At 37.7% G+C, this 25952-nt stretch overlaps 1 protein-coding gene across 3 annotated transcripts; it reads right to left on the reverse strand.

Annotated features, from left to right (window-relative positions):
* Positions 1–8284: 8284 nt before the first annotated feature.
* Positions 8285–24797, reverse strand: RCN2 (reticulocalbin 2; the record flags this gene model as incomplete). Of its 3 annotated transcripts, none has more annotated exons than XM_079700855.1 (7): positions 8285–9116; positions 9651–9793; positions 10670–10766; positions 13981–14094; positions 21128–21324; positions 24144–24249; positions 24630–24797. In XM_079700855.1, the coding sequence occupies 7 exons, from the start codon at positions 24795–24797 to the stop codon at positions 8964–8966; spliced, it is 978 nt and encodes a 325-aa protein (XP_079556981.1). In that variant the 3' UTR covers positions 8285–8963. The 3 variants fall into 3 exon arrangements, with proteins under 3 accessions (XP_079556981.1, XP_079556982.1, XP_079556980.1); XM_079700856.1 differs by having other exon boundaries at positions 9651–9790; positions 24630–24773; XM_079700854.1 differs by having other exon boundaries at positions 21077–21324; positions 24630–24773.
* Between the last annotated feature and the right edge of the window lie 1155 nt (positions 24798–25952).

Below are 25952 nucleotides of genomic sequence, written 5' to 3' on the forward strand. Positions count from 1 at the left end.
GTGCGACGTGATATTTCACCGTGGCTGTGATTTGCATTTCCCTAATGATTAGTGATGTTGAGCATCTCTTCAGGTGCTTGTTGCCCATTTATATATATTCTCTGGATAAATGTTTATTCAGATAATTTGTCCATGTTTTAACTGGATAATTTATTGTTTTGGTTACTTTATTTTTAAAATTGAGTGGTAAGTGTCCTTTATATATCCTAAATATAAGTAGTTTCTCAGGTATGATTTGCAAGTATTTTCTCTTATTCTGTGGGTTGTCTTTTCACTTTCTTAATGGTGTCTTTGAAGCACAAAAGTTTTAAATTTTGATGAAATTCAGTTTACCTATTTTTTCTTTTTTTACTTATGCTTTGGTGTCATATCTAAGAAGGCTTCGCCCAAACCAAGGTCACAAAGATTTACTCATACAATTTCTTCTAAGAGTTTTATAGTTTCAGCTCTTACACTTAGGCCTATGATCCATTTTGAGTTAATTTTTGTATATGGCTTGAGGAAGGGGTCCAACTTCATTCTTTTGCATATGGCTATCCAGTTGTTCCAGCAACATTTGTTGAAGAGACTATTCTTTCCCCACTGAATTGTCTTGGCACCCTTGTCTATCAACATGGTTTTATTTCTGGACTCTCAATTCTACTCACTGATCTATAAGCCTATACTTATGTCAGTGCCACACTACTTGATTACTATACCCATATGGGTTCTAAAATGGACCTTCCAAGGGCCTCCCCCATTTCATACTTCCCCTGATATAGGAGATCCAACTCCTTTTCAACCTCTCTCATTCTCTCCATTGCAAACATCACAGGGATTTACCCCATATCCTCTTACTGCTGGCCCACAAACAAACAGTCCTCACAGATGAGATAACAAGCCCATTTTCAAGGACTTCTCAGCTCATGAAAAGCTCAAGTATTCATATATGCCAGAAGATGGATGTGCAAGCTCCTTCAACATTGAGATATGGATTTGAGAGTCTCATCTTAGAGAAGTTCTCCAAGTTATGGGGGTAGTGGAAATAGTCTGGGCAAAGTGTGTAAAGAGAGAAAGCCATGGATAAAACCTCAGGTGGTAGATGAAAAGCCCTTAAAAGAGTCTGAGAAGTAGTGATCAAACAGGAAGGAGAAAAATTAGAAAAGCATGGCATCATGAAAACCAAAAGAAAAAAAGCATTTTTCAGGAGGCTGCAATCAGGAGACATATGCTCAAGAAACCTTATGTAAACTCCATAGTTGAGCTTCTGTTTGGACTGTGTTGCCATAGGAATGCCAACCCAGGTGAGCAAGCAGGAAAGGGAATCCAGTTTCTCTAGTTGGAGCCAGCAATGGTTTGGATTCAAGGTTTCTGTCATCAAAACTAGATGTTTCCTCTCCTGTGATCCTGTTTGCCTAGGATACTATCCTATCCCTATCATTGGTGAACTCTATTCTCTCACGCAGTTTTGAATAGAGTCACTGTACACCAAAGTGTTTCTGGTCCCTTTCTCTTTTGCCAACCTGTTCAGTTCTAATGTAAACTTCATGTGATACAAATACAATTGAAAGAGAAAATATTTTTTCTGTTTTAAAAGCTCTCAAGAGGGTAAGGACAGAAACCAACAGGTAAGATAATATTGATGGGTATGAAAATTTATAAGGCAGGTTAGTAGTGGGAAGGAAGGGATTGAGAGCACAAGAGGCCATCAGAATACTGAGTATCTGGAGGAGGATGGGATGGGGGTTAGGACTCAGAAAGGCAGAGACAAACTCTGATGGCCCTACACTTTTGCTACACGTGCCTATTCTAGATCATTTTATCGCCAGAACCAAAATGATCTTCTCAAAGTCAACCTGACAATCTCATACACTTGGTGGCATTACCCACTAAACTCTGAAATGACCCACCTGGTTTCCTGCCATTACCTCCTAATTAAATCCATCTGCAGAACCAACAGTTGCTGAATGGTGTACAATCAATCCTATTGTTAGAAGTTATTTTAGGGGGAGGGCTAATTCTTAAATTTTGATGTATTCTTGAAACTCTTCTTAAGTTTGAAATTATAACTTTGACTTAGATTCACCAACTGTTTATATTTTGCCCCATTTGCTTCCTTATTCTCTTTTTCCCTTCCCTCCTCCTCCCTATGCATGAACACAGACCTTTTTTTTTCCTGAACTATTTGAAAGTAAGTTGCAGACATCATACTCCTTTCTCTTCTAAAAAGACTTTGCTAAGAACAAGGACATTCTCATAAATACCCACTGTTCAATTGTCAAAATAAGGACATTTATCATTGATACAATATTAACCACAGAACATTTTCAAATGTCAGGATTGCTCCATTAACAACATTTATACCTATTTTTCCTTTCTTCAGGATCCAGTCCAGGATCACATGCTGTATCTAGCTGTCATAGTTTTTTAGTCTCTTTTAAACTAGAAGAGGTCTTTGGCCTTTTTTTGTCTTTCTTTACCTTGTCATTTTTGAAGAACATAGGTCAACTATTTTGTGGAATGTCCCTCACTTTGTGTCTGTGAATTTCCTGTGGTTAGATTCAGACTCTGTAGTGTTGACCTTTGAACAACGAGGGGGGTTAGGGGTGCCAACTCTCTGCACAGTGGAGAATCTGAGTATAATTTTCACACGGCCCTCTCTGTCAGCGGTTCCTCTGCACCCCCGGATTCAACCAACAGCGTATCATGTAGTACTGGAGTGTTCACTACTGGGAAAAAAATCCATGTATAAGTGGACCCCCACAGTTCAAGTCCATGTTGTTCAAGGGTCAGTTGTATTTTTTCAGGAATACCACAGATGTGATGGTGTGTCCTTCTCAATGACCATATCAGAAACACACAATGTTGGTTTGTTCCAGTATTGGTGATATTAACTTGGACTACTTGGTTAAGGTGGTGTCCACCAGGTTTCTCAGCTATAAAGTTACTATCTTTCTCTTTATAATGAAAAAGTAATTTGTGTGAAGATACTTTGAAACTGTAAATATAATGTTCATCAAACATTCACCTACTAGTTTTGGCATCCCTTGATGATTTTCTAACTCCAGCATTGTTCTACATTTATAAGTTGGCATTCTACTGTATGGAAGAGCATTCCCTTCTCCCCCATTTATTTTTTAATTCATTACTTTATTTCACTATGGACTCATAGATTTTTATTTTATTCAAATGTTATAATCTGTTATCATGGTTTATTTTGATGCTTAAATTATACCATATTTGGCCAGTGGGAACCCCTACAAGCTGAGTCCAGCATCGTTTTGATATGTCCCCCTCATTCTTCTTTCAAGGAATTTTAAGAATTCCAGTTTAGTCATTTAGTTGACTCAACTGGCCCCTGGTTTGCTCTGACCTCATGGTTAAGTCTAAGAAACAAAATGCAATTGAGATCTAACTAGCAGTAGGACTTTTCTCACAATCTGCACATTGCATTTATTTTTAAAGCATTTAAGATTGCATTATATACTTTGCATTATTTTATGCTACTAGCTTATAGTCACATTAAAAATCCAGCTCTCTTTCAGTATAAATGAACAGTAAAGCTTCTTAGTCATCATGGCGATTGAAATCCTGCTCCAAACAAACTTAAATGCTAGACAAAATACAATCCAAAACATTTAAGAATATAAATCAGAGTATAAGAGCAAGAAAGAGAAATCTCCAGGTGCTAGAACAAAGAAGGGATAAAAACAAAGAAGGAATGAACAAGGGCACAATGGTTCACAGGGGAATCACATACGGCACCTGAATATGGGCCTTAATCACTGGGGCTGAGGTCTTAATGCCAAAGAAAAGGAAAGGAGATGATGCTTCTACAGTGGGGAGCTGGCCAGGACCATGAAGGAGGCTCTCTTTGAAATGAAGACTAGAAAAACACACTCACTGGTCTAAAAAGGAACAAGGAAGTACAGTATCTGCCAATCGTGGGTAGATAAGGTCACCGATGAGAAATTAGACACCAAAACTGTGCCCATGCAGATATATGGAGTCCAAATTCACACTACTGTGAGGTACAGAAGCTTCAAGCTAAGAAATTTAACACAGAAACCTGTCTAGAACTGATAAAACCCACAGGACCTAACAAATGACATTTCTACAACCTTGGACACACGAGACTCTATGCAAACAGCTCTCACTAAATGTGAATTCAGTCAAAACTTGCAAACCATGAGGGAGAGTCAGTGGACTGACAAATGGGAGTACACCTAGAACTAACAGAATAATCTCAAAGATACTTAAACAAATATATTTACACATCCAAAGAATTTTTTTTTAAAGAGAGACCACAAGGCAAAAACAGGCTGAGACATTTAAAAAATTACAGTCATTGAAACAAACTGATATTATGTCAGCTTTCTCTCATCTTGTGCCACTAGTAACTTAATTCAGTAAATATCTACTATGTGCTAATCACATACGGGGCACTGGAAACACAATGATAAAGATACAGCTGCAGTCCTCAAGAAACTTACATTCCATTCTTTTAACTTTAAGGGAGGATAACACATTGATTTCCAGATAAACTGTTATACTTTTTCTCTTTGTCATACAGGAAATTTTATAAATAAATGTTTATCATGTCTTTAAATTGAGCAGGAAAGTGGCATTAATACAAATCACCCTCATCTCTTTCCTTCTCTAAGCTTGCAGTATTTGTTGTTTTGCTTTGGTGGGTTGTTTGGGAGTTAGGAGCTTTGCTGTGGTGTTGGGGTTTAAAAAGTGGAAGGGCTGAAGGAGCAAACATAGAAGACTAATTGCTGTATGCCGGTGAGGTGAAATACCTGTAAACAGCTTAGTCACAGCTCAGCCTCAGCTTGGCCCAGCTTCCCTTTCCTTACCACCACAAAGGCAAGTCCACAATTAAATATAATCAAGTTTTTTATTACAGAGTACTCTTACAAAATCAATCACTTGTATGAGGTCATTTGTTGTTAGACGGAACAACAAAACATCAATTCAGGCAGGCCAGCAGCTGGCACAAAAAAACACCTTTGTTCATGCTTTTAGTGTATCCTTATAGTGAGATGGTCTCTTTACCTGTGTTACCAATCACTACTAATTGTACTACACAGCAAAAGAGCGATGCTTTCTGTTCATTGGATCCTGGACTCAGAAGAAAAGAAAAATATCTTTGTAGAACAGAAAACAGAACTAGGATGATTTTTTTCGTTTAGAGTACATAAAACCAAGACTAAAGGCTTATATGATTAAAAAAAATCTCTTTAACCATTTTTAAAATTTTATAAATTCAAGTGGTTTACTTTCGACAGCTCATGAACTATTTTTAGTTAATTTGAAATAAAGATATGGTGAACTCTAGGTATTTCACCATACTTGTTTTCCTCTGTACTTGAATTGTCTTTTTTTCCAAATCAAATTGAGACATTTTAGTACCTGTTCTGGTGGCTCTTAAGTAGTTGAGCTACTCACTGATATCAGTTGTAAAAAATTTCATAGCAGCCAGGAAATCTGGCCAAATATTTGACAAAAATGCAATGTTGAAATGAAGCACACTAGTTGTTATACTTGTTTCAAAAATTTGACTCTTACTGGCTTTCCCAAATTATTTTCCAAAGTTGAAAAGATCTTATGGAAGTTTACATAGAAATTTCTCACTTAAAAGGAAATATGGTAACACAAAAACCTAGAGCAACAATGGTGTACATTCAAAACTGCAAAGTAACCTTAAAAGGCTATATATTGTATAATTCCAACTATACGATGTTCTGGAAAAGGCAAAACTCAGGAGACAGTAAGTTTATTGTTTGCCAGGGGTTTGGTGGAGGAGGAATGAATAAAGGCAGAGCACAGAGGACTTTAGGGCAGTGAAACTACTCTGGATAAAGGTGGATTTGTCATTATACATTTGTCCAAACCCACAGAATGTACAAGGCCAAGAGTGAATCCTAATGTAAACTGTGGCCTTTGGGTAATAATAATGTGTCAATGTAGGCTCATCAATTGTAACAAATATACCACTCTGGTGCAGGATTTTGATAGTGGAGGGGGCTGTGCATATGCGAAGAGCAGAGCTTATGGGAAATAACTACCTTTTTGCTCAATTTTGCTGTGAATCTAAGACTGCTCGAAAAATAAGTTCTGTTTAAAAAAAAAAAAAACTGCAAAGGAAAGAGCTAATAAGTAAGGCAAACATGACCTCATGGCTTTTACTATGAATGTCCTGGCTTCCTTTAAGTTCATACCACAAACTAGAAAGTCATTTTCTGTCCTGTATATTTGCCCAATCAGAACCACATATGAACTGATTTGTGCAAATGTGCAAATACTACCAACTTTTCCATTTTGAAGTAGTACCTGAAGTCAAACAATGGATTAAGTCCTTCAGCCAGAATCAGCTTATTCAAAAAGCCTCACTCTATCTTTACACTCATTCCGTAAGAATAAATTCAAATTATCCTAATTTTATTAAAATTGTGTGTGTGTGTGTGTGTGTGTGTGTGTGTGTGTGTGTGTGTGTGTGTGGTACGCGGGCCTCTCACTATTGTGGCCTCTCCCGTTGCGGAGCACAGGCTCTGGACGCGCAGGCTCAGCGGCCATGGCTCACGGGCCCAGCCCCTCCGCGGCATGTGGGATCTTCCCGGACCGGGGCACGAACCCGTGTCCCCTGCATCGGCAGGCAGACTCTCAACCACTGCGCCACCAGGGAAGCCCTAAAGTTTTATTTTTAAAGAGGCTTATTTAAATCCAAATAAAAGCCTTAAAAATAAACTTTTCTATTTTGAATTAGCAGAAGATATAGAAACTCCGTTCAAGTAGATGATGATTCTTCTCCATATGCTTATAAAAGCCAATTGTTTAATACTAAATCTTCACTCAGTAAGGATAGGCTGGGCTCTGCTGTAGTTTAAAAAACAAAAAAACAAAAAACACGCCAAAATCTTAGTAGCTTAACATAATAAAAGTCTATTTTTTGATCATGCAAAGTCCACTGACGGTCCAACTGACCTCCATGTGGTCACTCAGAAATCAAGACTACTTTGATCTTGTGGCTTCACCATTTCAAATGAGGCATCCTCTACAATGCCATGGCAAAGGTTTGTCACTGGCCTGGTCTGGGAGTGACACATACTACTTCTACTCACATTTAACTGGTCAGAACTAGCCCTTGCTCACCCACATGGGGGCTGGAAAGTGTAATTTTCTTTATGCCAGGAACTAAAGGAGTACAGATATTGGTGACTGCTAATAATGTCACCAAAATTCTTATATCTGCATGAAATCAAGATAATGTAGAATGCTAACTCTTAACTCATTAAGATTAAAAATAAAAGCCATATCCAATGATGTAACAATTCTGGTACAGATTTTAGAGAATCTAGTGAGAAAAACAAATGGCTAGCATGCTAATCAAACTGGTTATTCCAAATAAATACCCCAACTTCAATAAGGCTGACAAGTGGCAGATGAGTGATAATAGTATATCTTTAATTCTTAAAAGGCCAGACAAGTATTGTGTAAGTTAAAATGAAAACCATGTACTTTAGATACCAGGGTAAGCAAGCTATCATTAAAGTATGAGAGGTTACAATTTGCATTCGCGACTCACATCAGCAGAGGTGGGAGCAGTAGATAGGTTAGCTGATGCAGTTAATTCTATTAGAAAAGGGTTTCAGATTTTCTCTAATAACTCATAAAGACTGGCTGAGCCCCCCAGTGCTGTGTGTGCTATAAAGGAGACAACTTTAGATTGGAAAACGATTAATAGAATGCATAGCTGACCTCTTCACCCACAAATAAAAGTAATTTAAGAAAACAGAAAGAAAAACTATCTGTGAGTCAAAGCTATGAAAAAATGAATTTCTCACCTTCTCACTTTTCTTACTCCCCACAAAGGTAATAAGTTGACTTCCTGAATAAGGTTAAAACTGACCATTTAGGTGTGGACAAATGCTTATCAAGTATGATTTTAATTTCAGTATGACTGATCTTGAGCTCTACTGCTGATAACTAACCAGCTCTAGTGGTGATTTCAACCTGTGTAGTTCTTATGATTATTTCTAGCCCCAAATAGCAAGACCACATTTGCCACAATAGCAACTGAAATGTGTCAGGTGCACATTCAATTATAATATGATTCTTTTATCTAGAAAAAAAAAAAGGCAAAATAAGAATATGCAGCAAGAATATGATTTAACAGAGTTTTGAGAACATTCACTCCCCAAATAAAATACAGGAATGGATGAGGTGAAGTAATGTATAATACAACAAAACTTTTGCTAAATTCAAGGCTTACCTGAAAGATTAAAGAAAAACAAACAACATATAAAAAGATAGGACATTTCATTTTTAATCAGTCAAAAAAAAGAAGAGTTCTGGACAATGTCAAATTCCACACACCATAATGCTATAGTTACACATTAAATATAATTACTATCTATACATATGCAAAAATATAAAGTTCTATTTCATACAATAAAACCTTTTATAGAAACCATTTTAAAATTAAGCAGAACTTCTCAACATTAACATGTGAGGCATAAGTCCTTCTAAGGTTCCTTTAAAGGTTTTGAAACAAAAATGCTAAAACTAAACACAATGTCCTTCTGTCAGTTCCCAAATTAAATCTACTTAAAACAAAAATTGATAGGTCAGTCATATACTACTTAAATAATATTGTTCAGCCATCTCTAGAATCCTCCATTTTTTCAAGTATGGAAACAGAACTCAAATATTCCATAATACAGTACTAAACAGATGGAATATTTAGGAAAGACTATGTTGTCATATGGCACAATATTGTTTCATTCTTTTTAATATGTTTTGAAATAAATATCAGGTTTTTGTTTTACGTTTCTTCTAAAAGGCCAAAATTTTAATGTACATTAATCTTGACTGTGGTAAGACGTAAGAATGTAAAATATAACATCAACATTTTATCACAAAAGTAAAGCTGGTAACAAACTATAAAAGGAGTCAGTACTCTACTCAGATATACCCAGGGATTAAAGCTCATCATGATAGAAATATTCATCATGAAGCTGTCTGCCATAATCTGTGGCTTCGCTGGTAAGAAACAAGTCCTGGCTCTCCATAATCTCTGCTTCAGACAGCCTTTTGTCACTATTCAAATCCACTTCATCAATTAGATGAAGAGCCTTTAAAATAAAACAAAACAAAAAGGTGTCAAGTGTAATAAGCATTTTCAGCAAGATGTTCACATTTTAATGTGATTTGATTTGTCAAAACCATTCAGGTATGCCAAGTATTCATTATTGTCTAAGTATCTAAAAATATTAACCATTGTGACCAGGTCTGTCTACGGCATCTCTCATTACCTCCTTCCTTAATTTCTGCTGGGTTCTGCCTCCTCCCAACTCAAATCCAATTCAGGATATCTCAAAGTAAAGCAAAATTAATATAACTCATTTTGAGCCCCTATAGGTAAATACAAATTTTTATTATTCTATTGTGCTATCAGATTAATACATGATACAATCTTAACTTCTTTGTCTCCTTGAAAATCTAAAACAGTCTAAAACAGATCATAGATTTAAATCAAGAAATAGCAATGCATTATTCCTAAATAAATAACTCCACTCCTTCTTTCTTTGGCTTAAGATTTTGAATTTCCTTTACTATCACTTCTTAGCACCAATTTGGGGATGAGAGAGTAATTCTGTAACACTTACCTCTTCTTGTGCAATGCCCTGATTATTGGGTACTACCCAAGACAATAGCTCTTGGGGATCAAGCCTGCCGTCAGCATCTTTGTCATAATCATTCAGGAATCTATCTTTCTCAACGAGTATCCACTCTGGATCTTCATTTGCTGCTTAATATATTTAAAAAAAAAAAACCAAGAACATAAACATGCATATGCAAGAATATCACATGTATCCAATAAGAAGTTTGGTATACCCCTAGAATAAAGGAAATTAATTTAAAGCTTACCAAATAAAGGAGGCCCAAAGAAACAGAAGTACTTAACTGAAAAGTCCTGAAATAAGTATAAACTCTATAGTAATTTTCAAAAGTGATACTCAGAGTTTTTAAATTGTTACTTATTATCACAAACTAGTAATTTTGTTAACTGCTGCTACTTGTTCAGATACAGTTTACCCAAGTTTGAGCTAGGTAATGTTTTTACGTACATCATGTGACTAAAGCTTCCTGCGTGCTCTTACAAAGCAATGCCATGTGTAATTTTAAAGTGACATTCACAATAAGTGATGCTTTTAAGCAACAATTCTGAAAAGACAGCTGCTTTCAGAAAAAGCTGCATTTAAAAACTCCTCAAATTTCAAACACTCAGTAAGCCACCTTCCAGTCTTACTCCAGTATTTATAGGATTCTATATTTTCTTCTCTTTCAAGATCTACATGCAAGGGTACAGAAGTCTATTTAAAAATATCAACCTTTACTTCCTCACCCATTTGGATTGATGATTACATTGCATTTCTTTGAAAAGGAAGAAAAATGCTTGGATCTAGATGTGGAACTAAAAGTGAGTAAAAACAGCATTCTCAGATAAGCTTTAAGTCCCTTTGTTTCCCTTGTATTTTATTGAACTTGGCAGAACAAGGAGGAATCAGGCCCAGTTCTTCTTCCATTTTCCTCTGTCAAACAGAACTCTCAATGAGCAAGACTGTCTTTCAATTTCTTTCTTCTTTTCCCACCCTCCACTTCCACACATCCCCAAGCTACTTACTTGGGTCCCGCTTGTAGTCACCAAGAAATTCTTCCAAACTAACAAATCCATCACCATTTTTGTCATGTTCTTCTAAAGCCTCTTGAATGACAAATTCCTATTGCGTGTCCGTTCGCACACACACACACACAAAAAAAATTAGTCACAAAAGTTTCAATCCCACCACCATCTGAATCAATGCTACTACAGAACTTATTTAGGAATAATTATTTTGGTTGTCCATACTTGCAAGACAATCTTTCTAAACATTGGAATTTAGAAGCAGGAATAAAACCCCAAATATTAAGTAGCTTAAAATTCAACATCCTTAAGTTTCTATTATTGAGCACTCCACTTCACCCTCCTGGACAACCTCGGCACTAAACTCACACTCCTATTTTCTGCACATTACCCTCCTTCTGAAGAATGACATATCTTACTACCTTTGTGTTCTTTAATTCCACTTTCCCTCAAATCTATTAACAACCCCAAAAGAACCGTTGTCTTAGATCTTTGAATAGAGCTGCTGTTCTACCCCCAGACCTGAAATGGGGCAGTCCCCTATAAAACCTCAACCCCCCTGCCGCTTCTTCTACCAATCTACCCTATCCACACCAGACTGCCCCCAAATCTGTTCCTCACGCTTACCAAGGCTTCTTACCAACCACTCCCCGCTGACCCAGAGATCACACCCTTTCTCGTTATACTTGATCCAAGATGACCCGTTTAATGGCCAGCTGCTTCAGTACTTCCCTTATTACATTCCTATATCCCCTTGTACCCTCTTCTTATTATGCCAATCCCCGTCTAGTACATCAGACTCACTTCACTTTCTCCTTTATTCCAGAATCAGAGAAAGATACAAAAATAGAAACTAGTCCTTGTAAATTAATTTCTTGCCATTTTGGTGGGCTCTCACTGCAGCTTGGAAGTCTATCTCTGCCTCACTTTCCCTAACATACACTCTACAGCTGTTTCTTGAAACCTCCATTTTCCTTGGGCCTCACCCTAACTCTCTCCAATACACTCTTGACAAAGACCTTCCTGTTTTTCTACACATGGTACAGGTCTTCTGAAATGCTTCCTTGTTTCCCAGCATTGCATCCTCACCTTTAATTACCTCTATATATGCCTTTTCCTCTCATCATTTTAGGCCTTTGATCTCAGCAGTTAAAGCTCTCTCCCCCTCTTCTCTAGGGTGAAGCCCTCAACTGTCTTCCTAGATCCCATACTATCCCATTTCCTGAGTGCTTTCTTTCACTCTTAACTCCAGCCTCTCCCAAGGCTCCAATCTCTTTTCCACCAGCTCCTTCTTCTATGTCTTTAAAAACATTCAAGTCCCCAATGACTATGCTGAACTCTTTAGCCACCATCTTGGTTTTTCTTTTCCTCTCATAGGTTATACCTTACTGTTCTCGTTTCCTCATTACCTACTGCCACCCAAATACCTTTCAATCTGGATTCTAGCATCACAACTATAATGAAATATATTCTCAAGTCTACCATTCTAGTCAAACCCAGGGGCTTTATCTACATCTGTATGAAATAACACTTAAATAGAAGCTGTTGGCGTTTTTTAAAATCAAATATTACAGAGTTTATATATAGAAACCAGGTGATCTTAACCTGGATATCCAAAGATTGGTTTTAGAGAGAGGATCTGAGAATCTCTTGAAATTATAATCCAATATTTCACGTGTATAAGCATGGACATACATAGGATTTTTCTGGGACACAGTACATAGTTTGTATCATGCTTTTTAAAGGAGTCTGTGACCCAGTAAAAGAATCACTGATCAAAATGATTATTCCTCCATTCAAGTAATCCTCTTGGGAAACAACAGACTTATTTCAATAATGTTGCCTTGGTTAAAATAATTTTTGGAACTACATGAATGAAAATATCTTTAAATTCCAAATTTTGATCCAAAGTAGAATCACTTAGTTGATCTTGTACTCCTGCCTTTTCCCATATCAAATATATCCTTAAAGGGAAAAAGGGATACACAAAAACAATTAAGGTAAATAGGAATTAATGAAATTGCTCTGAATGAGACACCAGTTTATGATTACACACCTTATACGCTGCCATCAAGGCCAACTCGGCACAAAGAACATACTTCCCCATACTGACACACCCCATTCTGCAATGGGTTTTCATTGTTATGCAAGCCCCAAGCCTCACAGTCATCTCTGACTCTTGCCTCCCTCCCTTCCTGTGCTTAGTCAGTCAACATTCCTGTCTATGCTTTCTTCAAAATGTTGGTCAAGTCTAATTCATTCCATTGCCACCTTGTATTCCGGGGCCATAACATATAATGCCTAAATTATTTCATTGCTTTCACTGGTCATCTTCCCCCTCAGTCTTCAACTGTTCCTTATTCCCCAGGTAATCAAGATCCAACATCCTCTGCCTACCATGCTAGGGCTCAAATTTTGGCCCTAATTGGCCCTAATTAAACAAATTGTGCCAATGTTCTTAAACTAGGTCATGAAAAACATATCTGCAGCCTGGCTAACAAGGTAGCAGCATCTGATCATGACCCATTAAACAAAAAGCTACAGCTTCCCTCCCTGAAATGTCCAGGGAACTAAGCCACATGGCTGGAGGCTGATGCCAGGCAACAGACCTCAATATAAATGTTTAGCCTATTTTTTAAAAGCCATGTCTTATATTAATCTTTACCCTCCAATAGGATAGTTTCTGTTCTCAAGAAGCTTATCAAGTCATAGGAGGGACTTAATCAGTGTTAAATTAAACCTAGAGTCCAACAAAATTTTGAAGAGCTGGTACTTCTTTTAAGCACTAAAGGGATGAGAGGACTCATTATGCCTTAAGTTGCAAAAACATCATTAGTCATTAGCAGCTGTACCCCCCACCCTACCCCCACACACCCTATGAAAAGAGATCCAAATGTGATACATTTTCCCAGACCAAAAGTTTTCACAAGTGATGCTGTAAACTAAATAGGAAGTTCTAGTGTTACTAATACTGAAAAACCAGAGGAAAGTCAGAAAACTACAAAAAGACAAGGAAGGCACTGAAGATAATGTGGTTATGAAACAGAAACTAGCCAGGGAAAGACTGATGCTCATATGTTACAGAGATTAAAGAAAACTCATTCCTTACCTTCTTCCTCCCAATAAGCACACCCCACCCCACCCCACCAGAAAACCTCCTTCTTCCCACTCCTTATCTTAAGCAGGGAAAACTTTAGATCTTCCTGTCTCCCAAAATTCTGTTTGCCATACAATTCATTTTAATTACTTTGTAAAAGGAAGTTTTAAAGTTTTGGTCATGCAATAGTCATCTTGAAATGTTTCTTCCTTACCGTCATGTAATCAACTTCTTCAGGATGCTCAAAAGCAATAAATTCTTCAAGATTCAAACCAGGATCTGAATCCTGGTTAGCTTTTTCAAATCGCTTCTTGTCCTTTAAATGAAGCTTTGAAAATTAAATATTGAACACGTTTAAAGGTCTCATCCATACCATAACATCATTAAAAATACTTCGAAAAATACAACTATGTGAAATCTAAAGTACATTTACACCCATTATCATATTTTATCTTCACATCATCTCTCTGAAGGTAAGTTGGGCAAAAAACAAACATTTATTAGAAGCAGTACAGAGACACAGGCTCTAGAGTCAGAGAAACTCAGATCTGAATGCCACTCACTAGCTTATTACTTAGGGCAAATTGCTTAACTTCTCTGGTCTCCTCACCTATACAGCTGGGATAATCTGACACCAAAAGCAACAAAAGCAAAAATAAACAGTGGGACTACATCAAACTAAAAGGCTTCTGCACAGCAAAAGAAACCATCAATAATAAAATGAAAGCTACTGAATGGGAGAAAATATTTGCAAATCATATATATGATAAGGGGCTGATATCCAAAATATATAAAAAACTTGTACAACTCAATAGAAAAAAAACCAAACAGTCCAACTAAAAAAATGGGAAGATCTGAATAGACATTTTCCAAATACATACAGATGGCCAACAGGTAAATGAAAAGATGCTCAACATCATAAATCATCAGGGAAATGCAAATCAAAACCACAATGAGATATCACACCTGGCTGTTACAAAAAAGACAAGAAATAACAGGTGTTGGTAAGGATATGGAGAAAAGAGAACTCTTGTGCACTGTTGGTGGGAATGTAAATTGATGCAGCTACTATGGAAAACAGTATGGAGATTCCTCAAAAAATTAAAAATAGAACTACCATCTGATCCAGGAATTCCACTTCTGGGTATTTAACCAAAGAAAATGAAAACACTAACTCAAAAAGATATACGAGCCTCTACGTTCACTGCAGCATTATTTACAATAGCCAATATATAGTATGTCCAATCACGTAAGTTAGTTTACATGACGGGCATACATTGTCACGTGCGTGCATCCTCTACAAGTGGTTGTGCTTTTGTTTACTTTATTGTACAGTACTGTATAGAGTACAGTAGTACAGTATCTTTATTTCAAGCCCAGGATGTCCGGAAGCAAGCGTAAAAGCAGTGGTAATGTAGCTGGTACTGCTAAGAAGCACCAAGTGGTAACAACAGAAACAAAAGTGAAAATAATTGAGAGAGTGGAACGAGGCGAAAAGATGGAATTGGAGGCCCAGAGAAAGGATGAAGAGAGACAAAAAGAAGAAGTAACTAAAGAACTGAAGAGATTCACGACACAGGAAATGGCAAGGGGATTTTATTTGAGGAGGCACTGTTACTTTTCGAGGCACAGGACCCAAACGTAGGATGGTACACAAAGGTTGTAGTAGCCGTTCAGAATGCAATCCAGTGCTACCGTGTCATCTGTGACAAGAAAGAAAGAGCTACTACCCAGATATCACTGGATCGTTTTTTCAAGACGGTAGGCAGAATTGAATCCAGCAAGCAACCAGAACTTGTGGCATCAGTGTCAGGCGCGAGTGCAGTTGCAGCTTGCCCTCCATCTCCTATTGCTGACGATCTTTCGCTCTACCATCTCCCACCTCCTCTCCCTCCTCAAGTAACTCTTCTTGCCTGTTCACTCGATGCCAGCCCCTGTATGCCTTCTGTTGTACTGTACTACTGTACTTTTCAAGGTACTGTACTGTAAGATTAAAAATGTTCTCGTTTGTGTTTATGTATTATTTGTGTGAAAAGTATTATAAACCTATTACAGTACAGTACTATATAGCCGATTGTGTTAGTTGGGTACCCAGGCTTACTTTGTTGGACTTAACGAGCAAATCGGACTTACGAATGGAACTCATTCGAATGTAAGGGACTTATTATTCAGCCATAAAAAAGAATAAAATCTTGCCATTTGAGACAATATGGATGTACCTTGAAGGCATTATGCTAAGTGAAATAAGTCAGAGAAAGACAAATACTGTATGATCTCTTATATGTGGAATCTAAAAACAAACAAAAAATTCCCCCCAAACCAAGCTCAAGATACAGAGAACAGACTGGTGGTTGCCAGAGGTGGGGAGGTGACAGAAATGGGTGAACTGTTTTTTTTTTTAGTTTAAATAAATTGAACAATTTATAATAAATAAGAAAAAAAATTCTGTTAAGCAATTGGGATGAGAATTCCTATCAAGCAATTAGAAACCTTAAGTATTAGGTATTAAATAAATGTTACATATTACTATTATTGATAGAAAAACTGAGATTAAAATGATTTATTGAAAGGGATGTCAGAAAAACAGCTAAAATATGTTGAACTTGGATCCTCCCTGTTCTTTCTACAGTACTACACACTATCTTCTTTAACAATCTCAATAATTTTTTTAATGTCCCCAAAGCAATAAATTTAATTATGTATTAATTCTTGGTATGTCTATTTCTAACTATTTCTGGTCTTCAAAATGACTTTTCAAAAACACGTTAACAGGTTTCAAAAAATAGTTCTTTAATGAGAATACTTTTGATAAATGTACATAATATTGGAAGTCTACTCTTTGTAGGCTCTTTACAGTGTTAATTCTGTATGTCCAGATAAAACACATCAAAAGCTGAAAAGGGCCTATCTTGAGGTCGAGGTTAAATAATCATACCCTTTTCTACTTTCTCACACCCATCTTCCTTTTTTTCCCCCCAAGTACACTCTGATAGGAAATCAAGAAGTAGCAGCTATTAGGGACAAGGCTGCTTTTAATGAATTTCTCAAAGGTAATTCTGTGATTAAGAGCCTTGGAAGCCAATAGTGGCATATTGCTAATCCTGCATAAATTCTATTTTGAGGATTTCTGGGAATAACTTTCTATAAATTTATGTGTATTAATCTGCACATTTTTGAAAAAGTACAATTTCAAATATTTTAGAAGCTTTTAATTTATGTGATTCACTGTTGGAAAGAAATACTCTTTTCGGTTTTTTGGAATACTAGAGGTTAGGTAGCAGTCATTTACTGAAACACTAGTTCTTTTACGATGATTGATTTACAGTGGAGAGGCTCATTTCTTTCCCCAAAGAATTTGTCTTTTAAACATCCAGATTCCACTAGCCAGTTATATCCACCCAATCATGACAGGGGGAAAACACTGTTTCCAAATAGCTGTTTTAACTTAATGTTTCATAATTTTAAATAATTAGACCAAATAATTTACATGTTATTTTCAGCTTTAACATGGGGAAAAGTAGAAAAATAAGAACTTGAGGTACTTTGTTAAGTCAATCAAGTTCTTTTTGAATAAATCACTATTCAAATACTAAGTGCTTAGATTTCCTTATGAAAGAACCCTTCAATTCAGAGCAAAAAGGTCCATGTTTCAGCAGAGGGAGCGGAATTTGGCCAAATTTGCCTATGGAAAGAAAGGATCTCTTTCAACAGCTAAGATTTCTTTAAAAAAAAAAAAAAAAAGGTATTTTCTGGTTTACATTTCTCAGTTTTAAAAATAAAATGAAATAATGTGATTTTTAAAAGTTTTAGTCATTTGAGGAACACAATTTAAGAGAGACTCATACTAAAGAAGCCAATACACTGAAAGACGTTTTTCAAAGTGGCAAATTTCTAAAAGAGAACAACAAAAGACTATCAGTTTCATAAAACCTCAACACTTTTTTCTTCTGTATAAAGACCTTGTGTTCTACTGGAGAGTAGGAAGTACTATACACAGTAGTAAAAAGATAGAAACTACCATACTCGTTTATTTTATATTGTAATAGAAACTTGTGAAGAACAAAACTGCCATCTTTTGGTAGACTAAAAATTTTACATGAGGAAATATATAACCTGTGATACCAGAAAAAAAGTCTAGGTCTTATTCTGATTAACCACATGCAAGATAATATCTTACATAAATAAATATTGCTTATACATGCACATTCAGCAGCTGGCTTTAGAAGTTAGAGCAACTGAGCTTCTGCCTGGTTGGTCCTCAAACTTTAATTATCCTGCTTAAAAGTGCTGACTATACTTTCATCAGATCATAAAGAAATGCTTTTTCAGACATTTCACAGCCTGAGAGGGTCATTATTCCAGGCTATCTCTATTCTCTATATGATACATCAAAAATAAGATAAAATTCATGTATCAAATTGATTTTTGTTTTTTATTAGGCTTCCATATAGAAACATTTTATTTAGATATCCAATTACTTTTTATGATTATTTTATGGTATAATATTTAGTCTGTTACTTCGATTAAGACCGATTCATTCTTCATCCTTGATTTTTTATTTTGAATAATAATGCAGCTGTGTCTGGGTTCATCTTTACACCCCACATCCACTTTTAGTGGATTATATCTATATATATCAGATTCTAATAAAGTATTATAAATAGAACTTCATGTAGAGACATATTCCTGTGTTGTCAAAGAATAACCATTAGGACTCCCATTGAGAAGGGTTCATTTTAGGGATCCATAAATTCATTTAGGCTATTAAGGTCCATCTAATTCATTCTTTAAAAGTAGAGTCTTATAATCAACATGTACTGAGTACCTGGGTGGGGAACATAGCATTAGAACCAGAAAACTTTTAAAAGAAAAACTGTTCATAAATATTTTATATTAACAAGTCATGTACCTCTTCAAAGTGAAGATTTTCTCCTCAACATCATGTATTATTTCATCCCACACCCCCAACCCCCCAAAGAATACAGATTTTAAAAACCACACACGTTTCTTATTTTTGATGGGTTGCTAATTGAATCTTTTGAGTGAAAAAAAAAAAAAAAGGACAGAATCTAATTCTAGTAAGATTTAAAAATACTGTATTTAACTTCTGTTTTATTCTCTGGCAGGGAAGTCATAATATCATAGCATGGTTTGGTTTTAGGAAAGTCTTGGAATGCGAATGATGCTTTTAAGATGAGTTAATTCCTATAGTAAAGGAGAATAACTAGTAGACAAACCCCTAATCTCATTATTATCATTTGTTTTCTTTTTAGCACTAAGTAGTGAAAAGACTGATTTGCACTCTTTTCAGTCTGCTGTAAGATGAAGACCCAAATAAGGAGAAAAAAAGGAGCAAAGACATTTTTCCCGTATATTTTAAATCCTAACTCATCTAAAGCTGATACAGTTAACAAATGCCTTAAACAACTTTTAAAAGCTGATTGTATATAAATATTAAAGATAAACATGTGAATCACATATGCTTTCTTCAACAGTATTCTTTCAAATCAACATAGAAGAGTTTACCAGTCCAACTGCTACTCTCAATATTTATTACTGTTTCTCCATACTATTATCATTCCCATTTTTAGATATGAGGAAACTGAGGCATAAGGAGGTCTGACTTAACCTAAAGCTGCACCACTGTTAAGTGGTCTGCCTGAATGTGAAGCCAAGCAGACTGGCTCCAAAGCTGGAGCTCTTAACCTCCACACCAGTGGTATATGCATAGCATATTCATAATCATTAGCAGAGAAACAACCAATTTTGAGTTAGTGATGGCCTACAGAGTTCAAGTGGACAATATGATTCTAAAATAAATAGCATATATACTGATAAAATATGGCCATGGTAAAAACTAAAAGGTAGATACTAATAATGGGATAGGTAAGTTAAGGAATAGAGGAGCCTCAAATGTTTTCCAAGCACCCTTGATTAATATTTTGGGACACAACGTTTGCAACAAGGTGTTTGGTTTTATTTTTTCCACATACAAAAAACTCTTTAAAAAAGTCTTTAGGGCTTCCCTGGTGGCGCAGTGGTTGAGAGTCTGCCTGCCGATGCAGGGGACACGGGTTCGTGCCCTGGTCCGGGGGGATCCCACATGCCGTGGGGCAGCTGGGCCCGTGGGCCATGGCCGCTGAGCCTGCGCGTCCGGAGCCTGTGCTCCGCAACGGGAGAGGCCACAACAGTGAGAGGCCCGCGTACCACGCAAAAAAAAAAAAAAAAAAAAAAAAGTCTTTAATTACCTCTGAAATACAGAAGTATTTGAAATAGTAATTTCTCAAGCTTATAGTAATTTGTCTTAAAAAGTTCCTACTAATTACTAAGTAAAAAGTCTTTAAAAGTTCCTACTGATTCCTAAATATTGTCTTCCTCAACTCTGCTTAAGAAATATATTTCAACAAATTAAACAATGAGACACAATGGAACTCATAGTGATACTGAATCTTCAAAAATAAGTTATTTTAAATGGTGCAGCCACTATAGAAGACAGTATTGCAGTTCCTCAGAAAATTAAAAATAGAATTACCATATGATCTAGCAATTCCACTTCTGGATATATACCCAAAAGAATTAAAGGCAGGGTCACGAAGACATATTTGTACACCCACGTTCATAGCAACATTACTCACAATAGCCGAAAACCTGAAGCAACTCAACTGTCCATTGACTTATGAATGGATAAACAAAATGTGATATATACATATAATGGAATTGTCTTTAAAAGGAAATTCCGCCACATACTACAACATGGACGAACCTTGAGAACATTAAGTTAAATAAGCTAGTCACACACACACAAAAATGTTGTGATTCCACTTATACGAGGTACCCTGAATAGTTGAATTCAGAGAAAGAAAGTCGAGTGGTGGTTGCCTAACAATGTGAATGTACTAAACAATATTGAACTGCACACTTAAAAACAGTTAAAATGTAAATTTTGTTATGTGTACCTTACCACAATTTAAAAAAATTTTAGAGTTATTTTATATAAAACTATGTGCTTAAAAATGGGAATAGGCCTCTATAGTCTTCTTAACATGATAATAAAACCAATTGTTCAATAACAAAAAAAAATAAAATATTGAGATACATATTCAAAATACACTAAAAAAGCAACCCTAGAAATGAGGACAAATGATGCAGGTGAGAAATACAGATGCAAGGATAACTGAAGTAGTCCAGAATAAGAGTCCTAAATCTGGCTAGAAAGGAAACCATCAAAATGATCACTGAAGTGAAACAGGTGATTGCCTAGAGAACAAAGCAATCAATCTAGACCTCAGGCCTCTTGTGCTCACTCATACAGGAAGGTAAAGTGAACTGATATGATCAAAAGCTTGTGCACACGTACTCACCTGCCTAAAAGACTCCTCTTCTGCATCATCCAGAGCAGTGTTCTCATCAAAGTCGATTACGCGATCATACATCTGAATATTGTATTCATCCCACGACACACTACCATCAGTGTTTTTATCATATTCAACAAACTGTTGTTTCGCTTCTTGCACAGCATAATGTTTAAAAGACATTTGAATCCATGAACTGAGTTCACCTATGAGAATTTCCCAGAACACAATGAATGTAATAGTAATTCTGATACTTAAAAGGAGAGAGTATTTCTAAACATTCTTTAAAAGAAGAAAAAAAACTTTAGTGTATATAAACAGTGAGTGAGAACTGGCCTAGTTGTATTCATAGAAATAGGAGTAGGAGGTGGGGAGAGCTATTTGGAGTCTTAAGAATGTTATAATATGTGATCTACACAGAATGTAAGCTCTTTGAGTACAGAGAGTTTTGGTATGTTTTGTTCATTGAGGTACTCCAAATCCCTAGAAAGCACCTGGCTCAACAAGTATTTATTAAAGAAACTACCAATTGGCCAAAATAGCAATTGACTTTTTTTTTTTTTTTTTTTTTTTTTTTGGTACGCGGGCCTCTCACTGTTGTGGCCTCTCCCGTTGCGGAGCACAGGCTCCCGACGCGCAAGCTGAGCGGCCATGGCTCACGGGCCCAGCCGCTCCGCGGCATGCGGGATCCTCCCGGACCGGGGCACGAACCCGTGTCCCCTGCATCGGCAGGCGGACTCCCAACCACTGCGCCACCAGGGAAGCCCCAGCAATTGACTTTTAAAACATATTATCCAAAAAATTGCAGATAACTTTTGCTAATTATCACAGATATCTCAGGAAGCACAAATATTTGAATAACTACCCATTTATTTTAATATGTATTGGAAAAAATAGTGTTCTTCATTTATGAAAGTAATATAAAGTTTTCCTTTAAAATACATTTTACATTAAGTTGAATCAAGACTATATTAAGGGAATAATAGATAAGTAAATAGGGCCTAAATTGTGAAAAATGTACTCAAGTGACTGAAATTTGAGAAATATTGTTACAGTACATTCCCTTTAACTATGTCATAAAGCATCTGGAGGAAATTTTAACAAAGTTATGGGTAGCAATTATGATTTATGCCCTTCTTGTAATAGCTATCTGTCTTAACTGGGTACCTGAAGACATAGGGGCAAAGTTTCTAAATCGCAAATGTCCACTTTCAGATCAACTTTTAAAAATCTATCATAGAGATATTTACTATACTGCATTAAAGAAAAAAGGGGGTGGGGGAAGAAAAACATGAATATTTGCAAGGAAGCAAGAGTACCCATTTGGTTTAAAGATAATACACCATTTGGTTTAAAGAGTGGTACTCCTCTATTGGTTTGGGGGAGGTCAGGTGAATAGAAAAGTAAAGACACTTTGTCTCTCCTGAAACTCTAAATCAGGGCAGAATAATTATGGCAACCATGTATTGAACAATTATTATATATCAGGTCCTCTATATACTTTGTCTCTAGTCTTCAAAACAAGGCAATTATAATAATTGTTTTACAGTTCAGGAAATTGAGGTTAGGAATTGAGGACTCACAGCTAGTAAGTAGCAGAGTCTAGATTCAAACCCATGTTTGGCTTCAAAGCCCAAATTGAACTTAGTTGTCTCTCAAGAACCTGAGTCCAGTCCTGGCCCTTAAAGTGCAAATAAGCAAAATTCCCTGAACAGTCCTCAAGTAGAATGATCATCATGGCTTAACAGAATACAGAACGAAACAGAGGTCAGAAACAGGGGTTCATACTTCAGCTCTGCCATAAGGAATAAGTTTACCCTCTCTAGGTTTCGTTTTCTCACCTATAAAATGAAGATTTGGACTAAGTTCCTTTTCATTTTAACTTTTTAAAAAGCCTACTATTAAATATTTGAACACATGTAGGCCCATATAGATAAATAGCACCAAGTCTTCCAAATCAACTTGTTTTATGTGCTCTCTAGTGTAACCAAAGATGGACCTATTCTTATTGGATAATTAGTCTAAAGGTTCTGTTGTTTGTTTTAAGTACAAGGAACAAAACCTTAATATTCCTGAGGGCACCAATGTGAATACTTCATTGACAACACATCTTGAATTTACTAATCAGCTTATAATTCTCTCTCCAGCGACTTCATTCTTCAGATGCTGAACAGCATTTAAATGAGAGTTATAAGAAAACAGCTCCTGAATTTTTGTTGAGGATCAACTTGGAAAGTTGATCGGGCTCATCACATGAATTAAGCAATGAGGTGAGGCAGATGCACAGCAATTTATTTGGAATATTCTTTTAAGAACCTGTGCATTTCATTTCTGACTCTAGAATCTACCTAAGAGCACTCACTTTGTTTTTTTTTTGTTTTTTGTTTCTTTGTTTTTTTAAGTGAAGGATATTAAAGACTGAATTAAGTGCAGGAGATATGGGTTCTAATCCTGGCTTTGCTACTCATTGGAGCAAGGCACTTATGCCTCTGGGCTTCAGTTTCTTCATCCTTACAAAAAGAGGTGGACATAATGATTCTAAGGCCTCTACCAGTTATAATAATTTGTGGTAAACATAATTCACATGCAACAGGTCCTTTTCTACTTGCTTATAAAAAGAAGCAAGTTGTTAAGATTCTAATGAAGCATGTATCAAAAGAGCAATAAACCACTTAATGCCTTAAGAAGGTTTTTAGCATGTTTCGCTAAAGTAAATCATGTTGATATTGATAAAAAGTCATGTGAGGAGCAGGGCGTTTGCTCTAGGTATGACTTGCACATACCATGTAGGGTCGGTGATGTTTATATATTACTGGAGAAAGCACTGAGTGTTAGTTGGTATCCTATGTCTAAAGATTTCCAGGTATAAAACCTACTCACCATGTCCTTTTTTCCCTCTCACACAGTACCTGTAATTGGTTGAAACACTAGCAATCTACACTCAACAGACACCCTGCTTAAATGTTTGTATTTCTGTCTCCTACAAAGGGATGGCTCCATTGTTAGTTGTGTAGGACGTGCTTACTTTCGGTGAGAAAGCCATCTGAGTCCAAGTCAATTTTCTTTATGATTGACTTCAGTCTTTTGTGCTGCTCTTCGGGGGTGAGTTTAACATATTCATCGACTTCTTCCTTTGGGGGGTAAGCGATATACAGGGGGTGGTCAAGCATTACTATCAGGGGGGCAAAATGGTGGAGAAAAATAGAGCTACCCTTGCCGAGGGCTTTTGGGGTGACCCACACCTGCTCTCCAAGGCCCCTGCCCCCTACACACCCTCAGTGATCCTGCCCCTTGTAGGGAGGGTAGAAGGGATCCGGCTCCTGGGCCGCGCTATTTTCTCAGCCTTACAGCCCTCGGGGTCCACGAGAGAGTGAGCTGCGCCCCGCCCGGCCCCCATTGTCAGACTGCCCCGGCCAGGCCTCGCCCGGCCGCCCCCTTTGTCCTGGGACAAAGCCCGCGGCAGCCGCGCTGCGAGGCCCGGCCCTCCCAGCCCCCGGCCTGGCCGCCTCACCTCGCCGCCCAGCAGCGCCTCGCGGTCGTAGTCGGCGCGGTGCTCTCCCCGTGGGTAGTGCAACTCCTCGGCCTCCCCGGCGCCGGCTGCCGCGGCGCACAGCAGGAGCAGCCCCAGCGTAGCGGGCCTCGGGCCCAGCCGCATCGCGCCGGCCAGCCGCGGACACATAGAGAAGTGAGGAGGGAGGCGGGAGGGGGCTCAGGCCAGCGGCGGCGCTCAGCGGGCGGCCGCAGAGAGGCGGCGCGGGGTACGTGGGGAGGGTGGAACGAAACGCGGACAGTGCCGTGGCCTCAGTTCCTCGGGTGATCACCGGCTGAAGCCCGAGCGTCAACGGCGGTGATGCAGAAGGCAAGGCCGAGGCCTATATAGCCCCGGCGGAGGGGCGGGGCGCCAGGCTGCGCCGATGATTGGACCGCACGGCGCTGGGGCCGGGCCGCGGCGATGTGGCGGTCCGCTGCGGGCCCAGAGGCTACAGGAGGCTGGCGGTCGGGGCCGGGAGGGGAGACCCCCGGAGGAGTCTTTCCTTGCGCCACGACGCCCTCCAAAAGACACGCCCCCACCCCACCCCCGCCCTGTCTCTTTCCGTCAGCCTCGTTCCTACCAGAAGCCCCCTGTCCACTCCGTGTGTCCGACCCGGTTTCCATCAATAAGAAAGGCTGGAGATTTGGGTGAAAATAATACAGTACCTAGGAAAATCTTTGTTTTTCCCAGTCTTTAATATATCACTGCTTATTTATTTGACCAGAGAAGGACGAACGAACCCAAGTACTTAAGCCAGATGTTTGTATGTGATGCTCAATTTCGCGACTTACAAGTTCTGTGACCTTCGCCAAGTTACTTGGCCTTTGAAAACCTGTTTGCTCATTTATAAAATGATCATAGTAATGAGACTACCTTAAAGGGTTATTATGAAGATTAAATTAAAATAATATGCGTTTAGAACAGTACCTGGCACATATGGTAAAATGTTCAAGAAATGTAAGCTTACATCATGCTGCTAGAAAAGCAAAAGATGGTTGCGCAGAAGGAGTAGTTTAGCAAGTACCTAGGAAATCCTTTGCAGATAGAATGCATGTGCACATGGTTTTTATTCCATGTCTACCTACAGTTCTATGTGATTTCTAAACCTCATCCCAAGCACACTAAACTCAAAGTAATTTGTAGGCTGCAGCTTGAGCCCTTTTCTTTCACTGAATGGTCCACTTAAGATCAGGCCTTTTCACACAGAAGAAAAGTCTTTCTGGGTCCTCTCACTTCTCACAGTCTCTATTTGGATTGGGTGCAAGAATTCTGCTCCAAACTGAAAAACTAAATGGGCACAGA

The sequence above is a fragment of the Hyperoodon ampullatus genome (assembly GCF_949752795.1).
Source record: "Hyperoodon ampullatus genome assembly, chromosome: 3".
Classification (NCBI taxonomy): domain Eukaryota; kingdom Metazoa; phylum Chordata; class Mammalia; order Artiodactyla; family Ziphiidae; genus Hyperoodon; species Hyperoodon ampullatus.